At 38.3% G+C, this 27809-nt stretch overlaps 1 protein-coding gene across 1 annotated transcript; it reads left to right on the plus strand.

Moving 5' to 3' along the window:
• Positions 1 to 4437: 4437 nt before the first annotated feature.
• Positions 4438 to 27209, plus strand: antxr1c (ANTXR cell adhesion molecule 1c). The gene is made up of 18 exons (XM_053511490.1): positions 4438 to 5143; positions 10438 to 10509; positions 10635 to 10706; positions 11198 to 11279; positions 12477 to 12507; positions 12619 to 12692; positions 12980 to 13048; positions 13186 to 13266; positions 13461 to 13521; positions 15551 to 15649; positions 15764 to 15833; positions 16988 to 17066; positions 18068 to 18163; positions 18488 to 18526; positions 18914 to 19012; positions 19941 to 20108; positions 20330 to 20410; positions 25497 to 27209. Exons 1-18 carry the CDS (start codon positions 4998 to 5000, stop codon positions 25725 to 25727), a joined length of 1650 nt encoding a protein of 549 aa, XP_053367465.1. The 5' UTR covers positions 4438 to 4997; the 3' UTR covers positions 25728 to 27209.
• The last annotated feature ends 600 nt before the right edge of the window (positions 27210 to 27809 follow it).

Genomic DNA, 27809 nt, shown 5'->3' on the forward strand with positions numbered 1-27809 from the left:
ATTAAACACAAGGATAGAATTATTGGTAGCAATGATAAGAAAGGGTTGCCCTGGGTCTTATGGGTGATGTTTCAGAAGGTGACCAGGTGTTTTGGGTCATATGATCATGATCCACCACCATCTAGAGAATATTTCTTTGGATCTCTGATGTACTTAATGGCTTTTTGTTTCTTTTTCTCTATTAGCTCACAATAAGCACAACAACCCTGCTTTTCTCACTTATTCTCCAGCTCCTAATTATTGGCCCCTTCCTCTGAGTCTCATTCTCCATGGGGTATTATTGCTAGAGCGATTGTTGGCTATTCTAGAGATACTCCTTTGTTACAGAGAGATATGATTTCTGTGCCTGCAATGGGTACGCTAGTGTCTCTGTAGTCCCTGTAAAGTATTGGTATCCTGGACTGGCAGTATTACAGAGCCAGACATCTTCCTCTCCAAGGTTGTATTTATTGTCATAGGTAACTAAAACTCCTACAGCAGCCCAGAGTCTTTGAGGGAGAAGCCAATGTTGGAAAAGCCTTGACCCTGACAGGTAAACCTGACCTGTCCACACAGGTAAAAAAAAAAAAAAAAAATCATGGAAGTACACATGGAAAAAAGGCCCAAACCTTCTTATTATTTCATAAAAATATTATGCAATGCATTCAACATGCCATCATTTACATAAGCTTATGCCATGTCACAACATTTATTTAAGTCCAGAGTCAAATTTATGTTTTTCAATTGTAATAACTTTATGTTTTTTGTTTTTATTTTTTATTTACCTTTTTCTATTGCTCCACAGTCCACTGCAAATTTAATGTTTTTTTAAATTCTACTATTCTCACTGATAAGTGGTTTTGTTAAGGCTACACAGCTGTTTAGTTCCAATCCCTAAGTTTTCCAAACCAAATAATCTCCTTAGTTGTTTTCTTTGTTTGATGCAGGACAATAATAATAACCCAGACAGGATCGGGTTGTTTAAGCAATGAGAAGCTACAGGTACTCACTTCATCAGCTTGGGTTTAATAACCTCTTGCAGCTGAATCATATTAACCACTGCAGTAATTATCCAATGAAAGGTTCGTACAGTACCTGTTCACTTAGTTAAATCCAGCTGGTGACTTTTTTTTTTTTTTTTTGGATGTTTTGTTTAAAATACTGGGTTAAATGTGGCTGGTGAGCAAGCAAGTGTTTCCTACTGTTTATAAGAGCTACACCTTCCTTATACAAGAACAATTCATCAAGAGAAATGCTTTTCCAGTTTGTCCTTGTATTGGAATTCATTCTTATCAGTGTAATTGTTGGAAAAATAAGCTACATGGGCATCTCAGTCAAAAGAGGCCTTTTTTTTCAAGATTTTTGCTTTTGCAGTAAGATTTAAGAATTATATTTGGATATTCTGATCATTCTACACTACTTCCTTATTCTAGTCAACTAGCCGCTATTGTTATCCTGAATGACTATTATATGCCCAAAGAGGAAGTGTGTGTGCCAGCCAGGTTTTTATAAATGAATCTTCTTGGGAGGATGTAGAATTGTCTGCAGTTAATAGCACTTTCTCACTTCCTCATGCCTTTGTTTTGGGATGATGATGGAAGACCATCTGGAGAGCTTTTCTTTAGAATTTCCTCAGGAAAACAGGACTCTGTATGGTGATGTAATGAATATGAGAGTGCAAATGACTAACCAAGTCTAAAATGCTTTTTTGTCTAACTAGCCTGTCATTAGTTTTTAATGCTGTGGGAATTTCTAAAATAATCTTTATTTTCACTAATTCAGTTTATTGTAATTTTCTTTTATTTGTATAGTCACGCTCACAAAGCAGCTTTACAGAATTTAAAAAAAGTACATTTAAAGGGAAAAGTATAAACTATAATTATCAGTTTAAAGGGGCCAGGGGTAGCTCAGTGGTTAAGGCATTGGACTACGGTTCGGAAGGTCCCAGGTTCAAACCCCACAACCACCAAGTTGCCACTGTTGGGCCCTTGAGCAAGGCCCTTAACCCTCAACTGCTCAGATGTATAATAAGATAAAAGTGTAAGTCGCTCTGGATAAGAGCGTCTGCCAAATGCCTAAATGTAATGATGTTGTACTGGTGAGGAATTGTCATGCCAGTCCAATTCCAGTGCATCATGCACACAAGCAACTTTGTCTGGAACAATGTTGGAGAAAACACAGATACAAGGAATGAAATATCAACTCTACCCTGACAGAAATCTGTGCTCAAGATCGAATCAGGCACATCAACAGTATTTTTGTTTAGATGATTTTTACCACAATCATCAATGAGCCTAAATTATTAGATTTCTAATTAACTTTAAAAGACAGCAAGTCAAGACAATGGTGTAGGAAGGATGAGCTCTGGGAAAGACATCTTGAAAATTGGGGAGATATTCAGTAATCATGTTTTTTTTTTCATTAAATATTGATTATTGTTTTTAAAATATGGCACAGTCCTTTATGGGTTTTGGACATATGAGAATTAAACAATACCAAAGGCTTAACTGACTAAATTAATTATATGTTATGTATGGTATTTTTAATAGTTAAAACTGGTTTGTGCCAAAGTATTATGAACCACAGACAATGGGACACTTTTTTTTTTCCTATTTATTAACATTGGTGACTAAAGACATAACCACAGTTAAATAAAACATTTCTATTAAGTCCTTATAGTTATTACATTAATGACTTGTCATTTAAATTCAGTAAATTAAATTTTAACCACAATCATTTAAAAAAATAATGTACCCCATAATGATGTACTGTATAATAACTGTATGCCCTTATGTGCTGTTTCACATGCTGTTTCCTTACGTGTTCCTTATATCACCTTTGTGGTGTATATTTTGTATACATTGTCCCTACAGTACATGCCAGAGGTAAAAATCAAGTGGCCATTGACTTTGGGCTCTAAGATTCCACTTCATGAAAACACTGATCCAACCATCCCTTATGGGAGGAAACCCTGTTGTAGTCTACGGTTCCATGCAAAGCTTAGTAGGGGAGACTAGGAAAAGTTGAAACAGGGGGCATTGGCTCCAATCAAAAACATTCTAAACTGATGGCACTCATACTGCACATGCTCTGTTGGACCCTGCTCCCTCACTGGGAAAAGAGAAGACAATTTCAACATTTGCTGCAGCATTTTTTGAGAAACATGTGTTTTGGAGGTAGTTTTTTTTATGACCAGGATGTTTGTTATACTGTCTTGACCTTTTGTTTGAATCACTGTTTTGTTGACTAAGTGATACGTTGTGTGTGCATGTGTCATGGTGAGTGTGATTAGCTAGTGCATGGTGTTGTGTTATTGCTGGTATTGTAGGGGACAGTTGCGACTGTCCTAAAGATAAACAGTCATGTGAAAGCAGACCACATACAGTATAATTTTCAACAATTTAGACCCTGAGGAGGAGGACATGAGCGGTACTGTACATGCCAAGAAAGTTATTCTGAATTACGAGAAGTGTGGCAGCACTGCGAACCCATGGGCGCACAGAGACTGCGCACATTTTGTAACATGCCACAGTTGTGATTCAGACAAATTTCCCCCTTTTTTTAAGAAAGTTCTTAGAATTCTTTTGCGGGCAGAATTGTTCCAGGAGCCAGCCTTTATTTTGCCCCCATGTTGTGTGCCAATGGTTAATAATGAAGTTGGTGAAAATGGTTAATAATATTACTGCAACCCTGTATACAGGATGAAGGGCTATAGACAATGAGACAAAGAGTGAGTGAGTGTGTGAGTGAGTGAGGGGGTTAACAATATAAGTAATACTATAAATACAATAAATACATGTTGAAAGAAAGATAAAAGTGGAAAAGTGTGTTGCTCTGCAAATTGTCTTGGACTAATATATATATATATATATATATATATATATAGAGAGAGAGAGAGAGAGAGAGAGAGAGAGAGAGATTAAATAGCAACTGTAACATTTAGTTATTGATTCAGGGTAGAGTCTTTCTGTAGATAAACCAACAAACATCTTATTTTATAAGTATTACTAAATAAATGAATAATATCACTTATTCACTGTCACCCTGACTTATCGTCTTTACCGCTTTATCCTGTATACATGATCACAGGGGACTTGGAGCCCATCCCAGGAGACGAGAGCACGAGGCAGGGTACACCCCTGTGCAAATCCATCGAAGGATACACACAAATACAGGCACTCACACGCTTATTCACACACTCCGGGCAACTTGGGAACGCCAATTAGCTTAATCTGCATGTCTTTGGACTGTGGGAGGAAACCGGAGTACCTGGAGGAAACCCATCAAGCACGAGGAGAACATGCAAACTTAGACAAAAAAAATAATAAGTTGGTAACTGAAATTGTATTTGTGTGTCAAGTGTAATCACCATAAAAGTCCAGAGTATATACCCCGCCTTGTGCCCTAAATCCCCTGGGATAGGCTCCAGGCCCCCATACCCTTGAGGCTGCATCATCAGTTATCGTGTCTGCATGGACTGCACTTGTGGTGGCATTAGAATGCTGAAAAAAATCCTAAAAAAGTGGCGAGGCATTTTTTTCGAGGAAGGGTTGAAATTTGACACCAGGTCTCTTTCTTTCTGCCGAGTCCTCGCCTGTGGACGTTTTGTCGAGAGTTACAGCGAGCTTTAGCCTCACCATCGCGGAAAGCGAGCGAACTCTTTTGATCTGCTTTCGAACTCCTGTTTGAAACGCGTTTGAAGTTGTTGTTTTTTCTTTGATGTTTTTAGAGTGTGTGTGAAACCGTTAGGGCGCAGAAGTACCGCGCGCTGAGGTTTTCTTTCTCAGCACAGCCGTCTACGTCTCAGTCTAAAGGAGGAGCGCCACATCTGTGAACTCCTGGGGAATCCGCTGGAACGGGAGGAAAGACGGACAAACATCCGTCTCTGTTCTTTGTGTTTCGTCCTTTTCCCCGTTTTTTGTTTGTTTGTTTTTCTCTTTTCGCGGGACGCACCGGGGAGAATGTAAAATCGGTTTGTTTTACTGAGGAGTGATTGTTTTTGCCAACTGAGACTAAGGATGTCGAGCTCTGGGAAGAATGTGCTCCCTGTACTGGTTGTTTTGGGGATTTTGCTTTGCACCAGCAATGGTGTGGCACAGGGTCAGGAAGAGGACCAGGAGAGGTCTTGTCAAGGTGCCTTCGACCTGTATTTTGTCCTTGACAAGTAAGTTCATTTGGTTAAGATTAATAATCTAATCAGAGATTCAAAGATTGATCCAAAAATGTTGTTTGTTTTTCTATTGTTGTTTGTGTGTATTACCTAATGATGACACTATATAATAATCTGTTCTACATTGTGTCAGATCTTTATTATCATCATTAGTCCAACACCACTCTTTCTTTCTTTCTTTCTTTCTTTCTTTCTAATGTGCTTGTTGTCTCGGTAAAAACATCTGATCTAAGCACTCTACTCTATCCGATCCATCCCTGTGGTTTTGTGTAATGACACAAAGAGGGCTGGGATGTATTTGATAACTTGTGCTGACTAAGCGGTTCACACAATCTCCTTGTGAGTTAGTTTTTTTTTTTTTTTTCTTTCTTCTCTCTGGATTTGCACATACAAGAGTTATAGAGCCCATCTTATTTTCCTATATCTCAAAGGATTTTGTTTTACAGGTTTTTGATTTAACCAGGGCCTTTAAGTATTCATGGCCTACTTTTTGGCGCAGACTCCAATGCCACATGGGAAATGTCTGTGGTGTCCAAACTCAGCATTCATCCTTAGGGTAAAAAAACAAACAAAAAATAAACTGACACACAACTGGATTTCTTACTTCTTTAAAACAGGGAAGTTTCGTCACTGACTGATTTAATATTACTATATTCTAACAATTTAGTTTATAGATCACATACAGTAGATGATGATCAAAATAAATAGTTCTGGAACAGCCATCTGACGCTCATCCAAACTTTTTTTCATTTTAAATTTCTACAAAAGTTAATTATATTATTATGTAAATGCTTATTGGCGGCACTGTGGCTTGGTGTCGTCTCGCAGATTTAGGGTTTGATTCCCACCTTGGGGTCTGTGTGCATCGAGTTTGCATGTTCTTCCCATGCTTGGTGGGTTTCCTCCTGGTACTCCGGTTTCCTCCCACAGTCCAAAAACATGCAGATTGGGCTAATTGGTGTTCCCAAATTGTGTATGTGCGTGTGAATGTTGATCCTACCACGGTTGTACAATGGAAATAAATACAATGTTAGTCACCACTGGCATCCATGGTCCCTAGTTGTACTATAGAGGTTCCTAGATGGATGGATGGATGGATGGTTGCAGAAGTGCTTATTAGCATTACTTCTATTCACATACCCAAACAGTGCTCTGCCAAAGAAAATTTAAGTGTTTTGTTTCAGAATCAAGGTTGAGTCCTGCATAACAAGGAAAAGGAATTTCAATGCTTTTACAAGGTCTTGGAAAAAGTGATAATTACTAAACCCAGGTGGTTTGCATACCCACAACTGCAGGCCCATAAAACTGCATTCTGTCTTTTATATGGATGTGTGTTTGTGTCATTCTTGACCAATAGAATCATAATTATCCTGTTGGTCCTATGATCCCAAAGCATCCCAAAGGAAAAAATGATCTCATTTATGAATGACTGCTACTAGAACTGAGTAATGGTTAGTTCGTATTTGTTCTTAACCCTGGCTTTTAATAGCTGATTATTCCAAAACATTGACTCTTTTTTTATCCCTATGTGTAAATGAGCATGGGAATGTCTATATCTGTGTATATGATGAAATCGTTTCCTTTGCAGAGTATGCTGCTTCATGCCCCATGGTTCTTAGGATAGAGTCATCATAATGCTGAGCATCAACATTTATTTCCTGAATGAATAAACAAAGAATCCCCAAAATAAAACAGGGAACAAGAGTTCTGTAGAATTAGAAGTATTATTTTAACATACTTCTGCTTTTGTAGAAATGTGCAATAAATGGGGGAAAAAAGCTATAAAAATCGAATACAACCACAAGCAGCAATCATGGGGTCCAAGCACTTTTATGAAGGAAAAAAACGCACACTTCCGTAATAGTATTTACAATATCTATCTTAATTACAAGCTCATCAGGGTATAAGGGTATAAAGTGGGTACAGATGATAACTTCTTGGTTGGTGTCACTTTTAAATAACCTATTGAAAAGAATGAAATCGTATATACTTCCAGGAATTTTTGTAAAACAAAACACAATGGAAGGTACTGTAGAGGTGACGTCCTGAGTATTTATAGTGTGTTGCATGCGTGGACTTTGCGTTATTGTTTACAATACATGTAATGCCAGAAACATTTGCTGTAACAACATTGTTCAGATACCAATTAAACTTATGATACAGTATACCTTTACAGCTATACATTTAACCACAAGCTAATTGTACAATTGTACAAGTAAGCGCTGTATAACTTTATTTGGTTAGCATAAAATGCTACTAATGCAAATATATACTAAGTATCACAGTACATCTAATGAATACAAAAATCTAATCGCTTGGGACAGTTAGTAGTTTTCAATATGAGAGGTATACGAAGTGACAGCATTGTGGTTTAATAGTTAGCACTGTAGCCTTGCGCCTTCAGGGTCTGGGTCTGAGTCCCGCCTCGGGTCTGTGTGCACGGAGTTCACATGTTCTTGATGGGTTTTTTCCAGGTACTCAGGTTTCCTCCCACAGTCCAAAGACATCCAGATGAGACTGACTGGTGTTCCCAAAATGTGTGAATGTTGATTATGGGTTAAGATGGGAATAAAAAAATAAAATGCTTGCCATTGGCCTCCACGGTCCCTAGTTGGACTACAGCATTTGATGGATGGATGGATGGATGGATGGATTTATCACAGTACAATTTTATTCTATGTAGTTATATTGCTTACTATTGCAACCACTACATCATCATGCATTACAGTTTGTTTAAACCATCCAGATTGGGATTTTTGGATTAATTTAAATTTATTTCATGTAACTAATAACACTGTTCTGAACGGGCCAGGTCAAGCACTTTTAGAAACCCCCATTATGTAGACGTTACAGAAATCTAATTCTGTAACAGTGCCATTACATTCAGCAAACGTCCCTTTCATGTGTGTCCCTACAGCAGACTTTAAAAATAGTCAGCTTTAGCTGTTTTTCAACCAAACATTCTTTACTTTAACCTAGCCAGAGCATTGCGTCATGCATTTCATGCCAGAGCTTCACAACAGCTGCAACGGGGAAAATTCAACCCGTGACACACTTGTTTTTCTAGGACACCTTGCGAGCCAGATGATGGGCCTGGATTCAGCATGAAGAGCCATACTTGTTACCACACTGCTGCAGAATCTTCGTAGGAGAACTGTATAGCAGGAGGAGAATTAGTGCTGGGCTCGGGTCTAAAAAACAGTACACGTCCAGCACAAGTATAAATAGAAGGAGAAATAAAATTGTGCAGGGTGCTGTAGATTCCAAGGCCTTAGGCTGAAAGTGTTTGGTAACAAACCATTATTTCCAGTTCCCATAACTTCGGATGTGAGCCATTTAGCTGGGATTCAAATCAATGGAATCAGAAGAAATACTATTATAACCAATTATCTTCACAATTACCCTTTTTCTTTTATTTCTACTCAAGAATATGTTGGAAATTGATGTTGTAGGGTTTTTTTTTGTTTTTTGTTTTGGAATGGTTTAAAATTGGGTGATGGATGAGTGGCTTACTGTTCTTATAAATAGTACTGTTCTTTTAGAGCTTCAGTTCATCATATCCTTATAAGGCACATGATTCACTAGGGGTTAATGCAGTAGTTATTGTCTAATAAGGAGATTCTACAGTAGGTATCACCTTCGCTTAAATGAGATTGCAGGTCAATTCATGCCGCAGTGTCAGGAGCAAGTTGTCAGTTCTCTAGTTAATATAGGGCCTGAAGTACGGATGATCTGGAGTTTAAAGTACTGCTGACTCTGCACAAAATGTGTAACTGCTAATTCTCCATTGCTCAACGTTTTCTTGGAGTTTTGACCAAAACTATATAAGAAAGCATGTTATCACCCGTAAGGAATGTTCTCTTCTTAGATAAGGACCTGCACGGCAATATTTTTTGACGTCTTGTTTTTTTGATCATACATCATACAGGGAATGGAACTGTGTTGGAGAATTAAGTCAAGCTGAGCAAGATAAGTGCTTAGCTCTGCTGAGTCAGCTAATTCAAGTTTTTAATTATACTCATGTGTACATACAGTGTGTATTTGGGAGCGTTTGTTGTTTTGAGAAACCATGCTACAACAGGCCAAATCATACAGTACACTGATATTAGGTGACATTTAAAAGTTTGATTAAACACACTCATTTTCTGACCAGTTCAGCCAATCGATCTGCATATAATGGTAACTCTTACCTGTACACATGCTGCTGTACGTGGGAGACATCAATCCGCCTAGTGAAATGAACACCACAGATTATTTACATCATACGTCATACTGTCGTTGCTTACAGTCTCATAAAAAAAAAAAAACATATGTTGTTTGAAAACCGAGTCTCGGAATCTCATACAGTCAATTAAAATTAGATGAAAGCAGCAGGAGTGCCACAAAATATTTCATCAAGGATCTCACATGAAAATGGCCACTTCCTCCTGGATCATTGTTTGGACAGGTGAGAAAACTGCTAGCTAGGCACCAATCCTAGGATTGCTGGTACCCCAGAAAAAGCCTTCTCATCCAAGATAAACAATCTCCATCATGAGGTTATGGAGCCTAAAGTTGAAAGCGGTGGCAAGTCCACTATCTGACCCTCATATCCGTAGTTGTGTTTGCCCTTCTTTGGGTTTGTTTTGCTTGTTATATTCTGTGCTTGTCTTTTTGTCGACTCTGTTGGAAAACCACATTCCCAGTTTTCCTTCGGGGAGTCAGCCCGTGTGTTTGATTAGCGTCTTTGAAGTCGAAACAAATTCATTAGAGAGCTTTTTATGAACATTAGAGAACTGGAATACAAGCAAAAATTAAATGATATTTTTTGTAGCTTAAACATCTCCTGGGACTAATACAGTAAGTCGTCAGGTTATAATTTCTTCCAAGAGACCTTTTTAAGACATGTTTAACTGTCTAGGAAACTGGGAGCTGTGGTTGATGTCTAGACTTGCAGACTGTTACGTCACCCAAGTTAAGAACCATTTTCAAGTGTTTTCGGAGGTGAAGGTCCCCTAAAGTTGGCTGACTCAGAAAGTTGGAACAGATTTCAAGAGTGTCAATAATGAATCACCCATACCCCCCTCGAAGTGCAGAGACAGGAAGTGTCCAACCTTCACAAGTCAGGGAACAGTGTGGGGTAAAACGAGACGGGCCCTGTAAAGGCTGCGTCTTCTTCCTTTTTCCTATTATGAACAAACACATCACATCCTGTGGGATTTAAATCTCTCTATCATGAAGTAGACTGTCCGCGTCTGGAGAGTGAGTGTGAACAGATTGATGACTGTTTTGACCCCTGTCCTCCTCAGGTCAGGAAGTGTTAAACACCACTGGCATGAGATCTACTCATTTGTCGAGAGTTTGGCTGAGAAGTTCATCAGGTACTCGTGAATTCTTGGTCATTTCTGGCATGAAGTGTTGGGATTTTACAACATTTTTTAGTATATATGAAAAAAATATAAGTGGTATTTGGTGTTACTATTAATGCCTGTCTTTTGTATCTTAGCCCCTTGCTTCGAATGTCCTTCATCGTGTTTTCGAGCAGAGGAAACACAATAATGAAGCTGACCGAAAACAGGTAAAGGAGGTCTGACTAAGGCACAATAATAAATGTTGTGGAGTAGTGTATGCAAAGCCAAAATCTGACCCATCTGTTTTTTACATCAAGTACCGCAGGACCACATTCCTATTAAGGGACCCATCAATAACCAGGCAGTGGACAGTTTTAGGCAAAACACGAAGGAGGTTACTGTTACACAGGAGTGATTCAAATACTAAACAACTGGTTAAACTGCTAAACAAGATAGAAATCATGCAAGTTATATAGAAGACTGAGTTGCATTAGCAGAAATATACAATACATCTGAAAGGTCCTGTGTTAAAGATAGAATGGCAGTATGTGCATGTGTAATTTGTTATGTCATTTAAAAACGTAATGCTCTAACTACTGTAGATTACTTTTAATTATCTTTGTACGTTTTACAATAAAATGCAAATCGTCTTGGATTGGTACGATGATGAGATAAAATGTTCTCTGTTCTCGTTTGTGCTTTTTTTTTTTTTTTTAAGGGAGCACATAACCAAAGGCCTGAATGTCCTGAAAAGAGAAATCCCAGGAGGAGATACGTTCATGCACCTTGGCCTGCAAAAGGTTCCCTGTTTATTCTATTAAATCTCCGTACAGTTATACAGTGCCTTATAGCCAGAGGTATGACAGAAGCTCTGGCTACAAGGCAAATCACTGAATGTTTTTAAATGTATTTTTTATTCGATGCACCTAATTACATTACATCCTGTAGGATTGTGATACAATCGATTTACGTAAATTACCTTCAACTAAGTAAATATTATCAATGTACACACTTGATTTGATTGTTGATTCTACCTGTTTTGACTTAAGCAATATCATGCTAGAGGGAGTGCTGTTGTGCTGAATATCAGCACGGCTGTGATGTGTCCATTGGCACAAGGGTGCAGCCTTGGTGCAGAAGATATAACAGCACAACCTCAGGCTACCGAAAGTTAGCAACTAGCAGTTAGTATAATTAACAAGGGTGAACGTAGGTTTAATTGGGTAAAATGTAGCCAAAAGATGAAGAGAATAAAGAATGGAGGTGGTGGACAGTCCTGAAAAACGGAGAAACTGAATATCAGCTATCTTACAGGTTTCAGGAGTTGAAACACGGGGTTGATTGTTAAAACTCCCGTGATGAGATACGTAGAGTAAAACCTCCCAGTGCTGTTATGCTCTGTTATCAGCACTCATGGAATGGCTCCCGTCCAATCAGATAACTCGGTCAGAACTTGCGGTTGAATAATTCAGTCAAAAAAGACAGTAATTAGGAAATGGCAGTGGGTAAAGTGGGATAAAAGCTTTATGGATATGCTGTCTTCATCTACCAAATTAGATAATTCCCGCCCTCAAGGTTTGCGTGCATGGAGTTTGCATGATTTTCGCGTGCTTGGTGGGTTTCCTCCAGGTACTCCGGTTTCCTCCCACAGTCCAAAGACATGCAGATTAGGCTAACCGTGTTTCCAAATTGCCCGGAGTGTGTGAATGAGTGTGCATAAGTACCATGTGATGGATCGGCGCCCTGTCCAGAGTCTACCCCACCTTGTCCTTGGGCTTCCAGCGACCACGTATAAAGGATAAGCAGTACAGAAGATGAATGAATGAATTTTAGAGCATGAACGATGACTACCTTCCAAATGACACATCACAGCATTTTGTTCCTAATTAATCACCTATAATTATCGGTTGTGTTTTATTTCTTCCTAAACATGTTTTCAGTGTGATGTTTTGTGCATGTGCATGGTTGTGTATTAATTATGTTGTCATCATTCACAGGCGAATGAACAAATTTATCATGAGAATTTTGGTGAGTCACATTTGTAAACCTCAACACCTTGGTTATTGATCCAAGATTCAGTTCTAATAAATAAAACCAATATCATCATACGACTGATTTCATACTAATGTCATTTTTTAGGCAAAGCAAGTGTGATTATTGCATTAACGGATGGGGAACTCAATGAGCAACAACTTGAATTTGCACAACGGGAGGTAAAGTCCCTGACCAGCTAGAACATTTAGACATGTCATTGGGCAGGGGGTGTCTCAGTGGTTCATGTGTTGGATCAAAACCAACAAGTTTCCACTGTTGGGCCCTTGAGCAAGGCCCTTAATTTCAGATGCATAAAGGATCTGGATAAGGGCGTCTGCTCAGTGCCATAAATGTAAACTTTCATACGTGTTTCAATGCAATATTGCTGTAGGGGTTAAAAATACAGCTGTACACATCATCATCATCATCATTGTTGTTGTTGTTGTTGTTGTTGTTGTTGTTACAGGCTGCCAGAGCCAGAACCTTGGGAGCCATCGTGTATTGTGTCGGAGTGAAAGATTTCAATGAGACGCAGGTGCTCAAGCCAGCTCTCTGTCACTACACCCTGCATGCTGTTTTAATTCCGTGTGCGTTATCATTTTTCCGCGTGCACGTGCTCCAAGGAACCGACAGGACACTTTAAGAACTCTTGGTGTTTTTGTTTTACTGTAGCTCGCTACCATCGCAGACACCATCGAGCACGTGTTTCCTGTGACAGGAGGATTCCAAGCTCTCAGAGGCGTGATTGACTCGGTAAACAAAGGCTCCTACTTAATAAAATACAGATGAAGTGAACGCTACACACTCCTAACACAACCACAGACATCCTCAGTATGACATTTATACCATTCCATTGCAGCAGAGTTCTGCTTCGGTTTTGCAAATGGTTCTTTAAAATAATTTTTCAATCCTATATATATATATATATATATTTATTTTTTTTACAGATTATCAGAAAATCCTGTATTGAGATCTTGGCAGTGGAGCCTTCCAGCGTGTGCGCAGGAGGTGATAAAAGTCGCTTTAAATTCACTTTCTCATTAGCTAAGAACCGTGAGATGGAAAGACTTTTTTTTTCCTTACAATGCTATAATATTGATCTTTCTCCCAAGGGATTTTTTTTTTCCAATCTAATTTACTCTCCACTCATTTTCTCTGGTGTGCAGTAAATGGTAGTTAACATAATCCAGTAATGGCATCGGCACCAATGGAGAAAAAGTGCATGTACTGTACAGTGTAAAATGAATACACTGACAAAGAAATATTTTAGGTATATTTTGGAATAACCGAACACTGTTCCTGAAATTCATCAATTATTGATTCATTCAATCAAGTGGCCATTTTATTAGGTACACCTTGCTAGTACTTGGTTAGACCTTCTTTATGACATATACTCAGCAAGAAAACATTCTTATGCGGACAGATTTTAGTCCATATTGCAGATTTTTCGGCCGCACATCACAGATGGTGTGAATCTCCCGTTCCTCTACATCCCAGTGGTGCTCTATTGGATTGAGATCTGCTGACTGTAGAGGCTGTTTGAGTACAGTGACCTCACTGTCTTGCTCAAGACACCTGTTTGAGATGATTTTAGCTTCGTGACATGTCGTGTTATCCTGGTCAGTAACAATGCTGATGTAGGCTGTGGCGTTTAAACAATGCTAAATTAATACTGTGGGGCCCAAACTGTGCCATGAAAATATCTCCCACACCATTACACAAGCCTGAAATGTTGATACAAGGCAGGATGGATCCATGCTTTCATGTTGTTTATGCCAAATTCTGACCCAAATATTTGAATGTTGCAGCAGAAATCGGGACTCATCAGACCTCATGAGCCTTTATCATACAGCGCCCCTGGAGCAGATAGGGTTACGGACCTTGCAACAATGGCAACCTGGTGGAGCTTCCAATCAGTAAATCAGTGCCTTAGCCCTTAGAGCTACCACTGCGCTTGAGCTTTGGTGAATCCATGCAAACTCCAACCTCACCTTCATCTTCACTCAGAGAGCTGCTGGATATTTTATCTTTCTCATACCATTCTCTGTAAATTCTAGAGATTTTGTATTTGAAAATCATAGTCGATCATAAAGATAAGATAAACTTTATTGTCTGTCCCAGATAATGACAAAAATTCTTTTTTGATCACCAATCATGCCATGTTCAAAGTCACATAATTCACCTTTCCTTCCCCATTCTGATGCTCGGTTTGAACTTCATCAGTTTGTCTCGACCGTGTCTACATGCTGAAATGCATTTGGTTGCTGCCATGGGATTAGATATTTGCCTTAACAAGCAGTTGAACAGGTGTACCTAATGAAGTGGCCAGTGAGAGTACTGTATATTTATATACAGTACAGGCCAAAAGTTTGGACACACCTTCTTATCTATCTGTCAATGTGTTTTCTTTATTTTCATGACCATTTACATTGGTCGATTCTCACTGAAGGCGTCAAAACTATGAATGAACACGTGGAGTTATGTACTTAACAATAAAAGGTGAAATAACTGAAAACATGTTTTATATTCCAGTTTCTTCAAAATAGCCACCCTTTGCTCTGATTACTGCTTTGTACACTCTTGGCATTCTCTCGATGAGCTCCAAGAGATAGTCACCTGAAATGGTTTTCCAACAGTCTTGAAGGAGTTCCCAGAGGTGTTTAGCACTAGTTGGCCCCTTTGCCTTCACTCTGCGGTCCAGCTCACCCCAAAACCATCTCCGGTGACTGTGGAGACCTTTTTTTGTTAAGTACATAACTTCACATGTGTTCAATGGTCATGAAATAAAAAGAAAACACATTGACAGATAGATGAGAAGGTGTGTCCAAACTTTTGGCCTGTACTGTATATATATGCAATGAGGAAACCTGGAAGAAGCATTTCCTCAAGAGGAACATTAGCTCATTGTGGTTTCAGCCTCGCCACATGATTGTTTTAACATGAAGCTCAGTGTGAATTCAGAATCGTTCAAATCTAAAAAATGCACTGATGTTTAAAAGGTGAGCATGATCATGAAAGAGTCGAATTAATGTTTCAGAGTCGTTCCAAGTGGTGGTTCGAGGCAACGGCTTTTTGCACGCCCGAAAAATAGACCAGGTGCTGTGCAGCTTCAAGATCAACGATACTGTCACCTTAAGTAAGTCTTTTTTTTTTTTTATCCAAAAATTACATCGCCGTAGAATTGATTATTTTGTTTTATAATCCTAATATGTTCAAGTTTTTATCTAGTAATTATGTTATGTCTCATTAGACGTACGGCCGGCCGATATAGAAGACACGTACATGCTGTGTCCAGCGCCGAGTATAAGTGAGGTTGGAAAGTAAGTGGTCCCACTTGTGAGATGGAAGATGAAGGCTGATTCACATTACTACACACTCCACATTCCAGTTCCTCCTCCTCGGCCTCTTACATAAACTAAAGCTTTTGCTTATAATTTAGTTCCTTTGTTTTGCAATCCTTGTTTTCTTTATGCTTTCAGACACCAATAGTTAAACCTTATATCGTCTACCCTTCATTATTGCTGTCACCATGGTCCTGTGTTTTCTCGTCTCGTGTTATCGACCTGCAGCGAACTAATTGTATGTTTGGTTTCCACAAACTCTCTGACCCTCCTTCTCTATTTTACTCCAAACCACAATGGCGCTTTCATCATTTATCATTCATTTTGGCTTTCTTCTTTTGATTACCGCTACCAGGCCTGCCCTACTCACACTGATATCATTCATCTTAGACCAGAAACAGGCTCAGCATTTGTGCTCGTGCCTTCTGTCTTTTTTATTTTCTGAAAAAATAAACCCAACTCCTAATATATCTCTGTCTATCTGTCTGTCTGTCTTTCTCTGATCAAATCCCTAATTTATACTGTATTGCCCCTCACACACTTCTGGTTTTAACATTTGCCAACATTTAATTGGCCAAAATAAGCCTCGTTATTCAAATAAGATTTTTATAACATTTATTTAAACAATGTGACTTACGGTATATAAATCACAAACATGTTTTTCAAAGGAGTCTCTATTATCATATAGAATCTTAGGGATTTTGTAACTAGAGTGAAACTGATATGAAAGGTTGGAACGAGGGGCGTTCAAGTCAAACCAGGACTTTTGATTGCGCAGAATAAGGGAACACAGTTGTGAAAGTAAAACCATCCTCTATATAACCCCCTGCTACACTTAGGCATTTATCGCAGCGTTTCACTAGTGCTTGGATACCATCAATGTCCAGGAATTCCTTTATTGGCCCAAACATGTGCAAATTGCAATATGGAGTGCAAATCTTGGAGTGAGATCAGGATTGTACAGGGAATGTGGCGAAAACTCCCAGCTGCAAGTGCAAGTGGTGTCTCAGTCCCAGTTTGATTTGAACACAGCAGGATGTAGTGAAGGATGCAAATCACATGATGGGACCAGACGTTTACAGTGGGTATAAAGTTGTGATGTGAACAAATCGTGTGTTTTCTGTCTGTATCAGGGTGGTATATCTCCAAGTGAGCATGAATGAAGGTCTGTCGTTCATCACCAGCTCTGTGCACATCACCACAACCGAATGTGTAAGTATACAATAAGTAAAAGAGACAGTCATAAGCACTGTGAGTATTTTCATAATTCTGTAAAGCTGCTTTGCGACAATGACGATTGTTAAAAGCGCTATACGAACAAAATTGAATGGAATGTCACTGATACTGTATATTTTTTAAATGCATCATTTGTACTTACAGATTTGTAATATATTAAAGCAAATAATTGAACTATCAATTAAACAAATATTTGACAAATCTACACTACATGGACAAAAGTATTTGGCCAAATCTGCAATAATATTGTATCTGAATACATAGACTTCAATATGGAGTGGGTCCCCCATTTGCAGCTATAACAAGATTCTGGAGTGTTTCTGTGGGAACTCATGTCCATTCATTCTACAAAGTTTATAACATAGCATTGTCCAAGATGTCTTGGTGTGAAAGCATTAATATTGCCCTTGACTGGGGATAAGGGACCTGATTGATTGAAGCACCTGAATTCATTAATTAACAGGTTTGGCCCAATACTTTTCTCCATATAGTGTATATTACTGTACAGTGGGTATAATTAGCTTATTTCTCTACTTTTCTATTTTGCTCTTTTCTTTGCTTTCAGACCTTCCTCTTCTCCTTAAATTTTGCCCAAGGGGTCTCTTTTCCTCACTGTGAGTTCTTTTTCCCCCTCTTTGCTCTTTCCACAGCCAAACCACAGGGACTCTAAAGATTAACTAACCCAAAATCTCCTACAGACTCCTTTAAACTGAATTCGAGAGGCAGCAGGCACTTACCCACAAAGAAGAAACATCACGTTTATGGTCTTAATGAGTTTAAGACAGGGCATGTTTTTCCACTAACCTTACTGGTTTTACTATGCCCTGCTCTCAATTGAAACATTGGTCAGGAGGGTATTGTATAGATGGTTTGCTAGTCATTATTTAAAGTAAAAAAACATTGCATAGGAATAAGATTCATTGATATCCATACTGAGAAACTGGGAAACACTTTCTTTGTTTTTCTCTCTCCTGAAGTTTGACGGCACTATTCTTTTGATCACCCTCCTGGTCCTGTTCCTGTTGCTGGCGTTGTTGTTCATGTGGTGGTTCTGGCCCCTGTGCTGCACAGTAGTAAGTCTACACCTCATTGACTTCTTTAAATTGAAGTTCTTTTTTGGTCTGCCTCCTCTCATGACTTCCAAGATCTTAATAAAAGACCTCTATGGCTAATTTCAAGTGGAAAAAAATGTACAGGGAGAGTTCTTGATTCTGTGGCTGTACTGGATCTCTGTGGTTAAACTCTTCGGATTTATGAAATGGGGCTGCATGCTTTAACTAGTATGCAAAAAAAAAAAAAAAAGGGTCTGAGATTAGGGCAAGAAAATGGAATGTTATTGGAACTTTTTTATATTGGCATCCATTTAATTTCTTTTTTAATCTTTAATCTGTCCACAGGTTATCAAAGAGCCCCCTCCACCACCACCCCCACAGCCAGTAAGTAGGTCTTCCCCTTAATGTCTTTAAAATGGCCAGGTAACAAAAAACATTCAGTAGAAACAATCGTGTCCTGTGGGAATGCAATGACACTTTAACATAAAAGCAATTGTTTTTTTTTTTGTTGTTGTTGTTTTTTTATGGACATGCATTACTTGTCTACAAGATGCTGTCATTTAGTTAAGCTGATGTCTCACACTAACCAAAAAACAGTTTAAGAGATTTTGGTGGTGTTTGATGCGTTTAACAATCGCACCATCAATGGTTAAGTGTCTCCAAATAACAATTCCCATGACTACTTACCATCGAAAAAATTTCTCAGCTATGGAGTGTATAATATGACATGTCTACTCAGAGTTGATCCCTCTTAACGTTTTGTGTTATCAGGAGTCAGACGATGAGGACGGTATGCCAAAGAAGAAATGGCCCACTGTTGATGCTTCATACTATGGGGGACGAGGAGTTGGAGGAATTAAACGAATGGAGGTGAAACATTAGTATAAAATATGCAGTGTATAGAGTTAAAACTTTCGTAAGTCCTAATGACCATCACAGACAATGCACCGATTAGCCACAACACTAACACCACCGCCAGGTGAATTGAAAAACATTGATTATCAATTATATACCAGTAAACTGGTGACTTGATGATGGGCACCCAATGAAAAAAGGCCAACCCGTCTGGTCCAATCTAACAGATAAGCCCATAGCAATGTTGATCTGGCCTCCATGTTCCCCAGATCTCATGGAATGTGCTAAACAAACACGTTTGATCCATGGAGGCTCATTCATGTACCAGACAATACAGCGCACCCCAAAGGTTTTGTGGAGTCACGCCCCGAGGGGCCAGAGCTGCCCCAAGTGGATCCAGCCTTCACAATATTGGGCTTTTTTATGTTTTATGTTTTAATTGTCGGTGGTCGGTGATCTGATCGTGTATAACCACCCATTTAGACGCAATGAACAGAACATTTTTACATTAATTAAATGCAAAACAGAGAGTCCACAAGCCTTAAAAAGGCTGAACATTATCCAGTTGTCCTAATTGGAAACTAAAATAAAGCAGAATATTCTGTATATCATCCAAGACTAATTTATAAACTGCTACACTGATCTGTAGTAAGCACTTTATCATGTTAAGGGTTGCAATAAATCCAGACCTACAATGAAGTCACACAGTTATTCACACCAAGGGATAATTTAGTGTAGCCAGTTCAATCACCGGTATGGTTTTGAAGACCAGGAGAAAACCACTGATACGCAGATAAAACCCACACTGACACATGGAGAACATGTGAACCTTCCTACAGACACAATTGCCTTTATGCCTTGCTTGGATAACCTGATCATATATAAATTTGCTCAAATGTATATAAAAAGCTGACATTTATTTATGCAACAAATAATGTTTTAGGTCCGCTGGGGTGGGAAGGGATCCACTGAAGAGGGCGCCAAGCTGGAGAAACCCAAAAACGCAGTGGTGAAAATGCCGGAGCAAGAGTTTGAACCCTTTGAACCCAAGCCTAAAAAACACGGAAACAAGAATGCTCCTCAGAACAGGAAGTGGTACTCCCCAATTAGGGTAAGTAAGGGTACCTGCTATTTACTTTATACCGTACACTTAAGATCAGCTTTTCAGGACCTGTCATCTTACGTTGCTCTATAAAATAAAAAATGTAACATATCGTATTGCTTTCTTTACTTACAATCACGTAAACATATAGGTCTCCTTTATGTGTGTTTTATTATAGATATGACCAATAATAATAAATATTGATAATGTTTTATGCTGCTCGTGTCCAGGGTAAACTTGATGCACTTTGGGCTCTGTTTCGCCGCGGTTACGACCAAGTTTCACTTATGAGACCACAGCCTGGAGATCATGTGAGTACTGAAACCTGTCACACAGAGACACTGGACCAAGGTCCTTATTAATACCTAAAACTAGAAAAAGTTCTAAATGATATATTGTCTTTAATTTAGTTTTTAAAGGAAACTAAAAATTCTCTCAAATTTATCCTATTACACATATTACACATATATATCCCCCCTTCTTATACATCTATCATCTCCAAATACCAACAACTCCAACCAACAACCATGCCAAGATACAATGGGTACAAAAAAAGAATCCCCTCCACCTCTCTTTAAAATGATCATATTTTGTTGCTTTGCTAAAGCTAAACATCTTCTCAATGGCACACAAAGCCATTTAACCATTTATTCCATGTGAACAGCTGTGGTCGTTTTGATTAGCTCAGCACGTAAAGCTGGAGCGTTTCAGTCCCTGGTAGTGCAGCTAAAGCAAACAATCAACTATGGGTGGCATGGTACTCTCAAAAGATCTCTGTGATAAAGAAGATGGAAAAAACGAAAACAATTTGAAGGCTTTATCACTACCTAGGAGCTGAGTCCTAATCTATTATTAACAAGCGAAAGATATTTGGTACGATAAAGACCCTCCTTGGATCAGGACATCACTCCAAAACTGGATGAAAGAGCCAGGAGGCAACTTTTCAGAGAGGCTACCAAGAGGCCAACAGCAACTCTGAAGCAGTTGCAGGAATTTATGACAAAGAGTTGACATTGTGTACAACTATATCACAAATTCAAAAAGCCGCTCCTCAGGAAGGCCACATGTAGTCAAAACTGAGCTTTGTAAAAAAAAAAACACACAGTTGGTCAGATTATTCGGTCATAACATCAAACGATATGTCTGGTGAAAATCCAATTCAGATCACCTACAGTAAAGCACTGAGATGGCAATATCTTGTTATGAGGTGTTTCTCTGCAGCAGCCTGATCGTTTGTCAGGATAGAAGGAAAATGGAAAGTTGTCAATGGAAAAAAGGTTTACCTTCCAACATGGCAATGACCCAAAGCACACAGCAAAACTGACCAGGCAGTGGTTGAGGGAGAAAAAGGTGAATGTCCTTGCATGGCCTAGTCCGAGTCCAGACTAAAACCACATTGAAAAATTCTGGGAAAAGACTTGAAGACTGCAGTCCACAAAAGTTAAAAATCAAATGTAACTCGATTTGAGCTGTTCTGCAAAGAAAAGTGAGCAAACATTGTAAAGATGGGCCAGGGGTAGCTCAGTGGTTAAGGCGTTGGACTACGGTTCGAAATATTCCAGGTTTAAACCCCACAACCACCAAGTTGCCACTGTTGGGCCCTTGAGCGCGGCCCTTAACCCTCACCTGCTCAGATGTGTAATGAGATCAAAATGTAAGTTGCTCTGGATAAGAGTGTCTGCCAAATGTAAAATAAAGATGAGAAGATCATCCTTAATAAGGTGATTAGTTTCACTGGAATGAGTTTCAGGTCATTTTTGGGAGGAGGGGTGATGCTTTTCCAAATCAGTGATTCTGTTTTTTAATTTATTTTTTTGTTTGTTTTTTAAAAAAATGTTTAAAAAAAAAAGCAAATACAGCTGGATTAAACAAAAACTGTGTTTGTGTTCATTTCAGGCTGCAAAGCAACAAAATGTGATTATTTTAAAGAGGGACGATTCTTTTCTATACCCACCGTACGTCATAGACAATGTCTGGCACCTGCTTTAAATCCCAGACCATAAAGGAGTAATCAAGCGGTGATGTAGACCAGTTTCAGACATTTAGTCTGCATTTTTAAAAGGCCTGGCCCTCATTCCTTATTTGCCTCAAACACATGGTTTGACTTTGGACCACTGACCTTTTCTGATAAGTTTCAGATTTGACCTTGCAATGAATAAAGACACATTCCTATTTTTTTTTTTTTTTTTTTTTTTGCATTTTCAGACTTTTAACACAGTTTCTAACAGGACGCCTAATTAAAATCATGCATTATTTGCGAAACTATGCCGTAACCACTGCAGCCGGAATTGCCTTGTTGCAAATGTCCTCCAAAAATCCCTGGAAAGAATTAGTGCTTACAGTAAAATTACTAGCATGAATAATGACTCAGATTAACAGTAATCGACTGTCAAAATGACTTTAAAGTTTTAACAAAGTTCGATTCAGAGCTTAATTGTGAAAGAAGAGCTTCCACCATTTCTATGGAATGGCATCGCTCTCCGCACCGCTCAGTGAGCAGTCTATGACGAGAAGCCAAAAGAATGCACAGACCTAGTTTTCTGCTGTCCCAAGCATGGAAAACAAGTGGAACTGGCATCATTTCCTGTATCAGGTTACTCTCTGAGAGTACGTAACCCCAGAGGACAAGTTCCTGTACTGCATCTCTTTCTTGAGCATTTTGCACTGTCCCTTAAAAACTTGGTACTAAATCTTTTTTTTTTCCAAGCCTTTAAGGGAGGAATCATTTACTGCATATGCGACTGGAGAGATGAATGCCCTCCACCCTCTGTTTTTTACAGAATTTACAGAATACATATATTTTGTCGCCATAGATGTCGTCATAGTAACATTCACAAAGCCCTGCCCATAGGGAATAAATGTTCCTATTTCCATATCATAAAAAGCCAGATGCTACTTTACTGGTCCATGCATCTGTTAATCCTCATGTCTATAAATACAGAACAATCTGCATTTAACAAAACTAAGTAATCGTGAAATAAAGAACTCTTTTTCCTGCGGATGATATTGTAGTTTATATTCTCAGAATAAAAGGCTACTAAATTGTACCTTTCCTAGTTATCGGGGTGGTGCTCTTATGCATACCCTGTTTGTGCTTACAGTACGCATCTTTACCCCAGGAAAGTGAATGGAATGTACCTTATTTGGTTCACTCACATACTTTAAAAGTACACAATTCGCACATTTCCAGGTGAAACCTGACACACCAAAGTGACAAAGAAAAGTTGTACTAAAGTTTAGTATGAGTTTTTTTTTTTAACATCCTCCATAGTCCACGGCGGTTTGTGTGTGTGTGTGTGTGTGTGTGTGTGTGTGTTAGCCCTGTAGCATGTCATTAACTTTCACCAGCCTGTTTTTCTCATCTGCACTCTTTGGCCCAGTTGTCTTTTGCCGCTACCCAGGGTCTCAGTTATGCACCATGATCAGTTTCACAAGCTTTCAGCAGTTTCTGACGTAAAAAAAAAAAAAAAAAAAAAGCATGGGTGGAGCTTCAGATCCTTAATTAGAGGCTTCAAGTTACACACACACAGAGATACTCTAACAGACTGGCATAGAATTAAGAGATGAGGTCATATGCAGTTCTGTCTTGAAACAGCCTCTTGAAACATAGCGCTTCATCATACGGCTAAGAAAACAAACCGCTTTATGGGTCTGTATCTAATTGTAGGCATGTCAGGAGGTCACTTTTGTGCTAACGTTTTTTATTTTGTGCCAAAAAAAAACACCGCGACTAAGGACAGTTGAGTTACGCACATAGAGCAGCAGTACGGAAATAGATACATTTTTAGATTCCTAATAAGTCAGTGGTGACAATGAGAAGGAAAAACCTCCCAAGGGGAACCATTCTCACTAGGGAACATATAACATTCTGAAGCCCAGTCGCCACTTTAACAATTTTTGCTACACTACGGGTTTAGAAACAGTGGCCACCATGGCTCAATGATGTCATGGGTCTGACATCATTAGCCATGGCATAGCAACAAAGCACTAAAGACAGAGATAAGAGACAGAGTAAAATACGCTGGCGTTACGTAACGGATAAGCCGATGATTTGGTAAGCTCGTTCCACAGATAACGGTGATGATTTAAAAATCGCTCTACAGACTCCGACAGAGAGACCTGCGATATCTGACTAGTCAAGGCTGAAGACCGTTAATGAATTCATGGAATTAATTCTTATCAAAAATCATAAAAGTGATAGGCATAAAAATAAAAATCATGAAGCAGTTACCCTGGAAGCTGAAGAAATTAGCGTGAGCGTAAGTACGCATCATTGATGAGTTTGTAAAAAATAGTTTAAAAGTTAAAATAATCTGATGATCTTTTATGGAATCAGTGATATTCTTATTATTATTTCAGGTTGAAGCCCTAAAGGTCTGTCTGTCGGACTTATTAATACAAAGAAATAAAATGTTGTAAGGTTGAGTATCTTACACCTTGTTTGCGCTTGAAGTTGTACTTCTTTCGTCGTCACACAAATACACTCCCTGTTCGGTAATCGGAGAGTGAATCACAGATGAGAAATGGAAAACGTAGATCAGATGAAGATGAAGTTCCGTCTAAAAGTGACTCCAGTGAGGTAAAATTTACTATTTTAGCCGTGAAAATATGAACTAATCCCAGTAAAAATATTCATTCAGTTGAGCTTTTTTTAATTAATATCTATTGGTGCAGGTGTTTGTTTACATTGAGCATGTAGCGCATTAGTAGCTTATTCTAAAGTAGATTATTAAATCCGGCAGATAACTGTTCATAACATCACTTTTACTCAAAGTTTTGATTTTATTTATTTTGCAGGTTGAACTTCAGGCCGATATCTACCTACTGCATTAAGTTCTGTCGATTTAAGACGCGCTCACAAGTTTGACACATGCGCAGTACGGTTAAAACTTGAGCTTTATAATCTGGCACAAAACTGATCAGAACTATTTTAATAGAAATTGTGATTTAATTTATGATGCAAGTTTAACTTCAGAGAAAAACAGAAAGACTGAAAAAGTTTGATTGTTGTGACAAAATCTGGCTGGACCTCCAATGTATGAAACGTAAAGATTGTCATTGAAAGAGCGAGTTCTCACCAATGTACAGACAAAACCTTTTATTTATTTATATAGATAATGACTTTTTAATCTATATTTTACTAAAGTTATTTGGTTTTGAGGGACTTTAACATTATCACACTTATTTTACAAACTCCTTATTGCCAAAATGCACCAGAAAGGAAGATACTGTAGATAAAAATAAAGAATAGAACAGCTTCAGATTTTTGCTGCAGCTTAGATCCGGATTAGAAAAGGTTGATCACTAATTGTTGCAACATGAAAGCGCAAAAATAGAGATAGAGAGAGTGTTATGTCACTATTTAATCTCTTTGTTCTGCCTTCCTTCCCCCTTTAGGGACGATGCATCAACTTCACCAGGGTGAAAGAGGAGGCAGCAAAGGCCCCACCCAGTGCTCAAACCCCACCCCCACCTCCTCCTGACTACTGCCAGGCACCACCTCCTGTAAGTCCACTTCCTCAGTGTCCACCCCCGAAAGCACCCAACGGAGTCCCGGGTCCGCCTCCTTCCCGAGCTCCGCCCACTGCCCCGTGTCCGCCTCCTTCTCGACCCCCTCCCAAACCCTGAGATCCTACATTAAGAGCATCAGTTTGATTTTTTCCAGCTAAAATATGCTCCTCTCACCAAAGAATAATACACACAAAAATATTTATCAGCGTCAGATAGCCTATAGTATGTGCTTTGTTGCTGGACAGCAAAAAAATAAAAAATATTGTAACAATATCAACAAATGCAATAAAGGAAAGATGCTAATATCAACTACTGAATATACCACAAGTGACAGAGACAGTTTAGGGTACATGTTTTTTTTTGCCTCTTAGAAAAGGTTGAAAAAATAATCCCCTCATTTTAATCACATTTTAGCTCGAAAAGAGCTGATAATAATAATAATAATAATAAGGAAACAGTACAATCATTCAGGTTCTCGTGCTGTCAGCCCTGAGTCTTTGATCACACCTTCTCTTGTGAAAAGATAAATGAAAAGATGGGAAATGGTGAAGAATGAGAAATTTTTTAAAACAAAAAAAAGAATTTTTAAATCATTCATTTACTGCATATTCTCTCAGGTTATCCTTTCGATCAAAAGAAGAACATGTATCGCAAGTTATGATCATGCAAGAATAAATGCAAGTTGCACAGATGTCATGTGTGTTTAAAGTTTTATCCAAAGGTTTGTCAGGCCGAGGCTTTTGGTACATGGCGCAGTTGTAGACGCTGCGCAGGTCTGTTGTCTGCAATCGAGGCATTGTTGAGGAACTGTAAGTGTAGAAATGGAGTCTATAAATGGTCCAGATATAGCTTTGTTGCATAAGGTGTGTGTTCTTTGCTTTTTTATTTTTTTTATTTTAAATTTTAAAAATCTAATAATGTTTTCAGCCAGGTCAATATTTCACATCATATTTGTATGTATCATGTTCCCACAACTGTACTGTATTTTTACAAATGCATCCTTTGTGTCCTTTTGAAACACCATTGAACACATCATGACTGCAGGGCAGTTGACGGTATCTAATTTATTATTTCCCCCCAAGCAAGAGTGAGTTACTTGAATACGACAAGGTGTCCGATGTAATAAAAAACAGGACACTGTGCATGTGATGATCCCCCCCACCAAAAAAAATCTATGCCCTTTCTATGCTCCTTTCCTACTTTTTTCTTTTTTTTATAGGCTACATACATTTTTTTTGTAATTCCCCCAGATGTTTTTAATAAGATCTGTTAAAGTGCCAGTTTTTCTTTTCCGTTTTAAGATGCACTTTTACATGTAAATTTGTTTGATAATAATTAGCTAAACAAGCAATGTGTTTTTAATGATGCAATTAGAAACCTTTCTCTTATTAACTCCAAACCACACTTGCTTTTTATTGGCCTTCTGTTTGACCAGTATTTGAAAGTATTAGATGTACTATGTCCTACAGGAATAACACAGCATCGTAATATTGTCTTTCTACTTCGTATTGCCTATTAACAGCGATATTGATGCATAGTGAAAGGCGCATAAACCGTTGTTTTCTTTTTATACACTATTAATAAAGGTCATTTTCCAAGCTTTTGTTGCATGGTCATCATTTACGGTGTGTGCTGGAGTTTGAAGGACTGTCTCTAATGCTTTTCTTCACTACAAAACCTGATTCTATAGATGTTATACAAGTTTCTATCAATTACATGAATATATATTAATGCATGATAAACTTCTAGCTTTTTGTTTGTTTGTATTAACATAGTCCACCTAATAAATAACAAGATTTATTATTTAAGCATTTTTATATTCAAAAATTCAGTAAAAATATTTCAGCTCATCTGCTCAGATATTGATTTGTTCTAGCTAATGCATTACTTACTGTAGCACTACTCTGACTGCTTAAAAATACATAAAAAATTATATATATATATATATATATATATATATATATATATAATTTATTTTTTATGTATTTTTAAGCAGCATATATATATATATATATATATATATATATATATATATATATATATATGTGTGTGTGTGTGTGTGTGTGTGTGTGTGTATTTATGTAAATTCTAAAAAAAAAATATATATTATTTACTACTTGAGAACCTGAGTGTGTGTGCGAAGTCATCATTCATCCATCTAGGAACTTCCGTAGTCCAGCCAGGGACCGTGGAGGCCAA

The sequence above is a fragment of the Clarias gariepinus genome, chromosome 14, assembly GCF_024256425.1.
Source record: "Clarias gariepinus isolate MV-2021 ecotype Netherlands chromosome 14, CGAR_prim_01v2, whole genome shotgun sequence".
Classification (NCBI taxonomy): domain Eukaryota; kingdom Metazoa; phylum Chordata; class Actinopteri; order Siluriformes; family Clariidae; genus Clarias; species Clarias gariepinus.

What these genes read in the sequence shown, in the direction of transcription:
- antxr1c (XM_053511490.1), top strand. Translation starts at nt 4,998, where the DNA reads ATGTCGAGCTCTGGGAAGAATGTGCTCCCTGTACTGGTTGTTTTGGGG. An exon ending in TCAGAGGCGTGATTGACTCG is followed by an intron (nt 13,267 to 13,460) that starts GTAAACAAAGGC and finishes TTTTTTTTACAG; the next exon opens with ATTATCAGAAAATCCTGTAT. An exon ending in CAACGATACTGTCACCTTAA is followed by an intron (nt 15,650 to 15,763) that starts GTAAGTCTTTTT and finishes ATGTCTCATTAG; the next exon opens with ACGTACGGCCGGCCGATATA.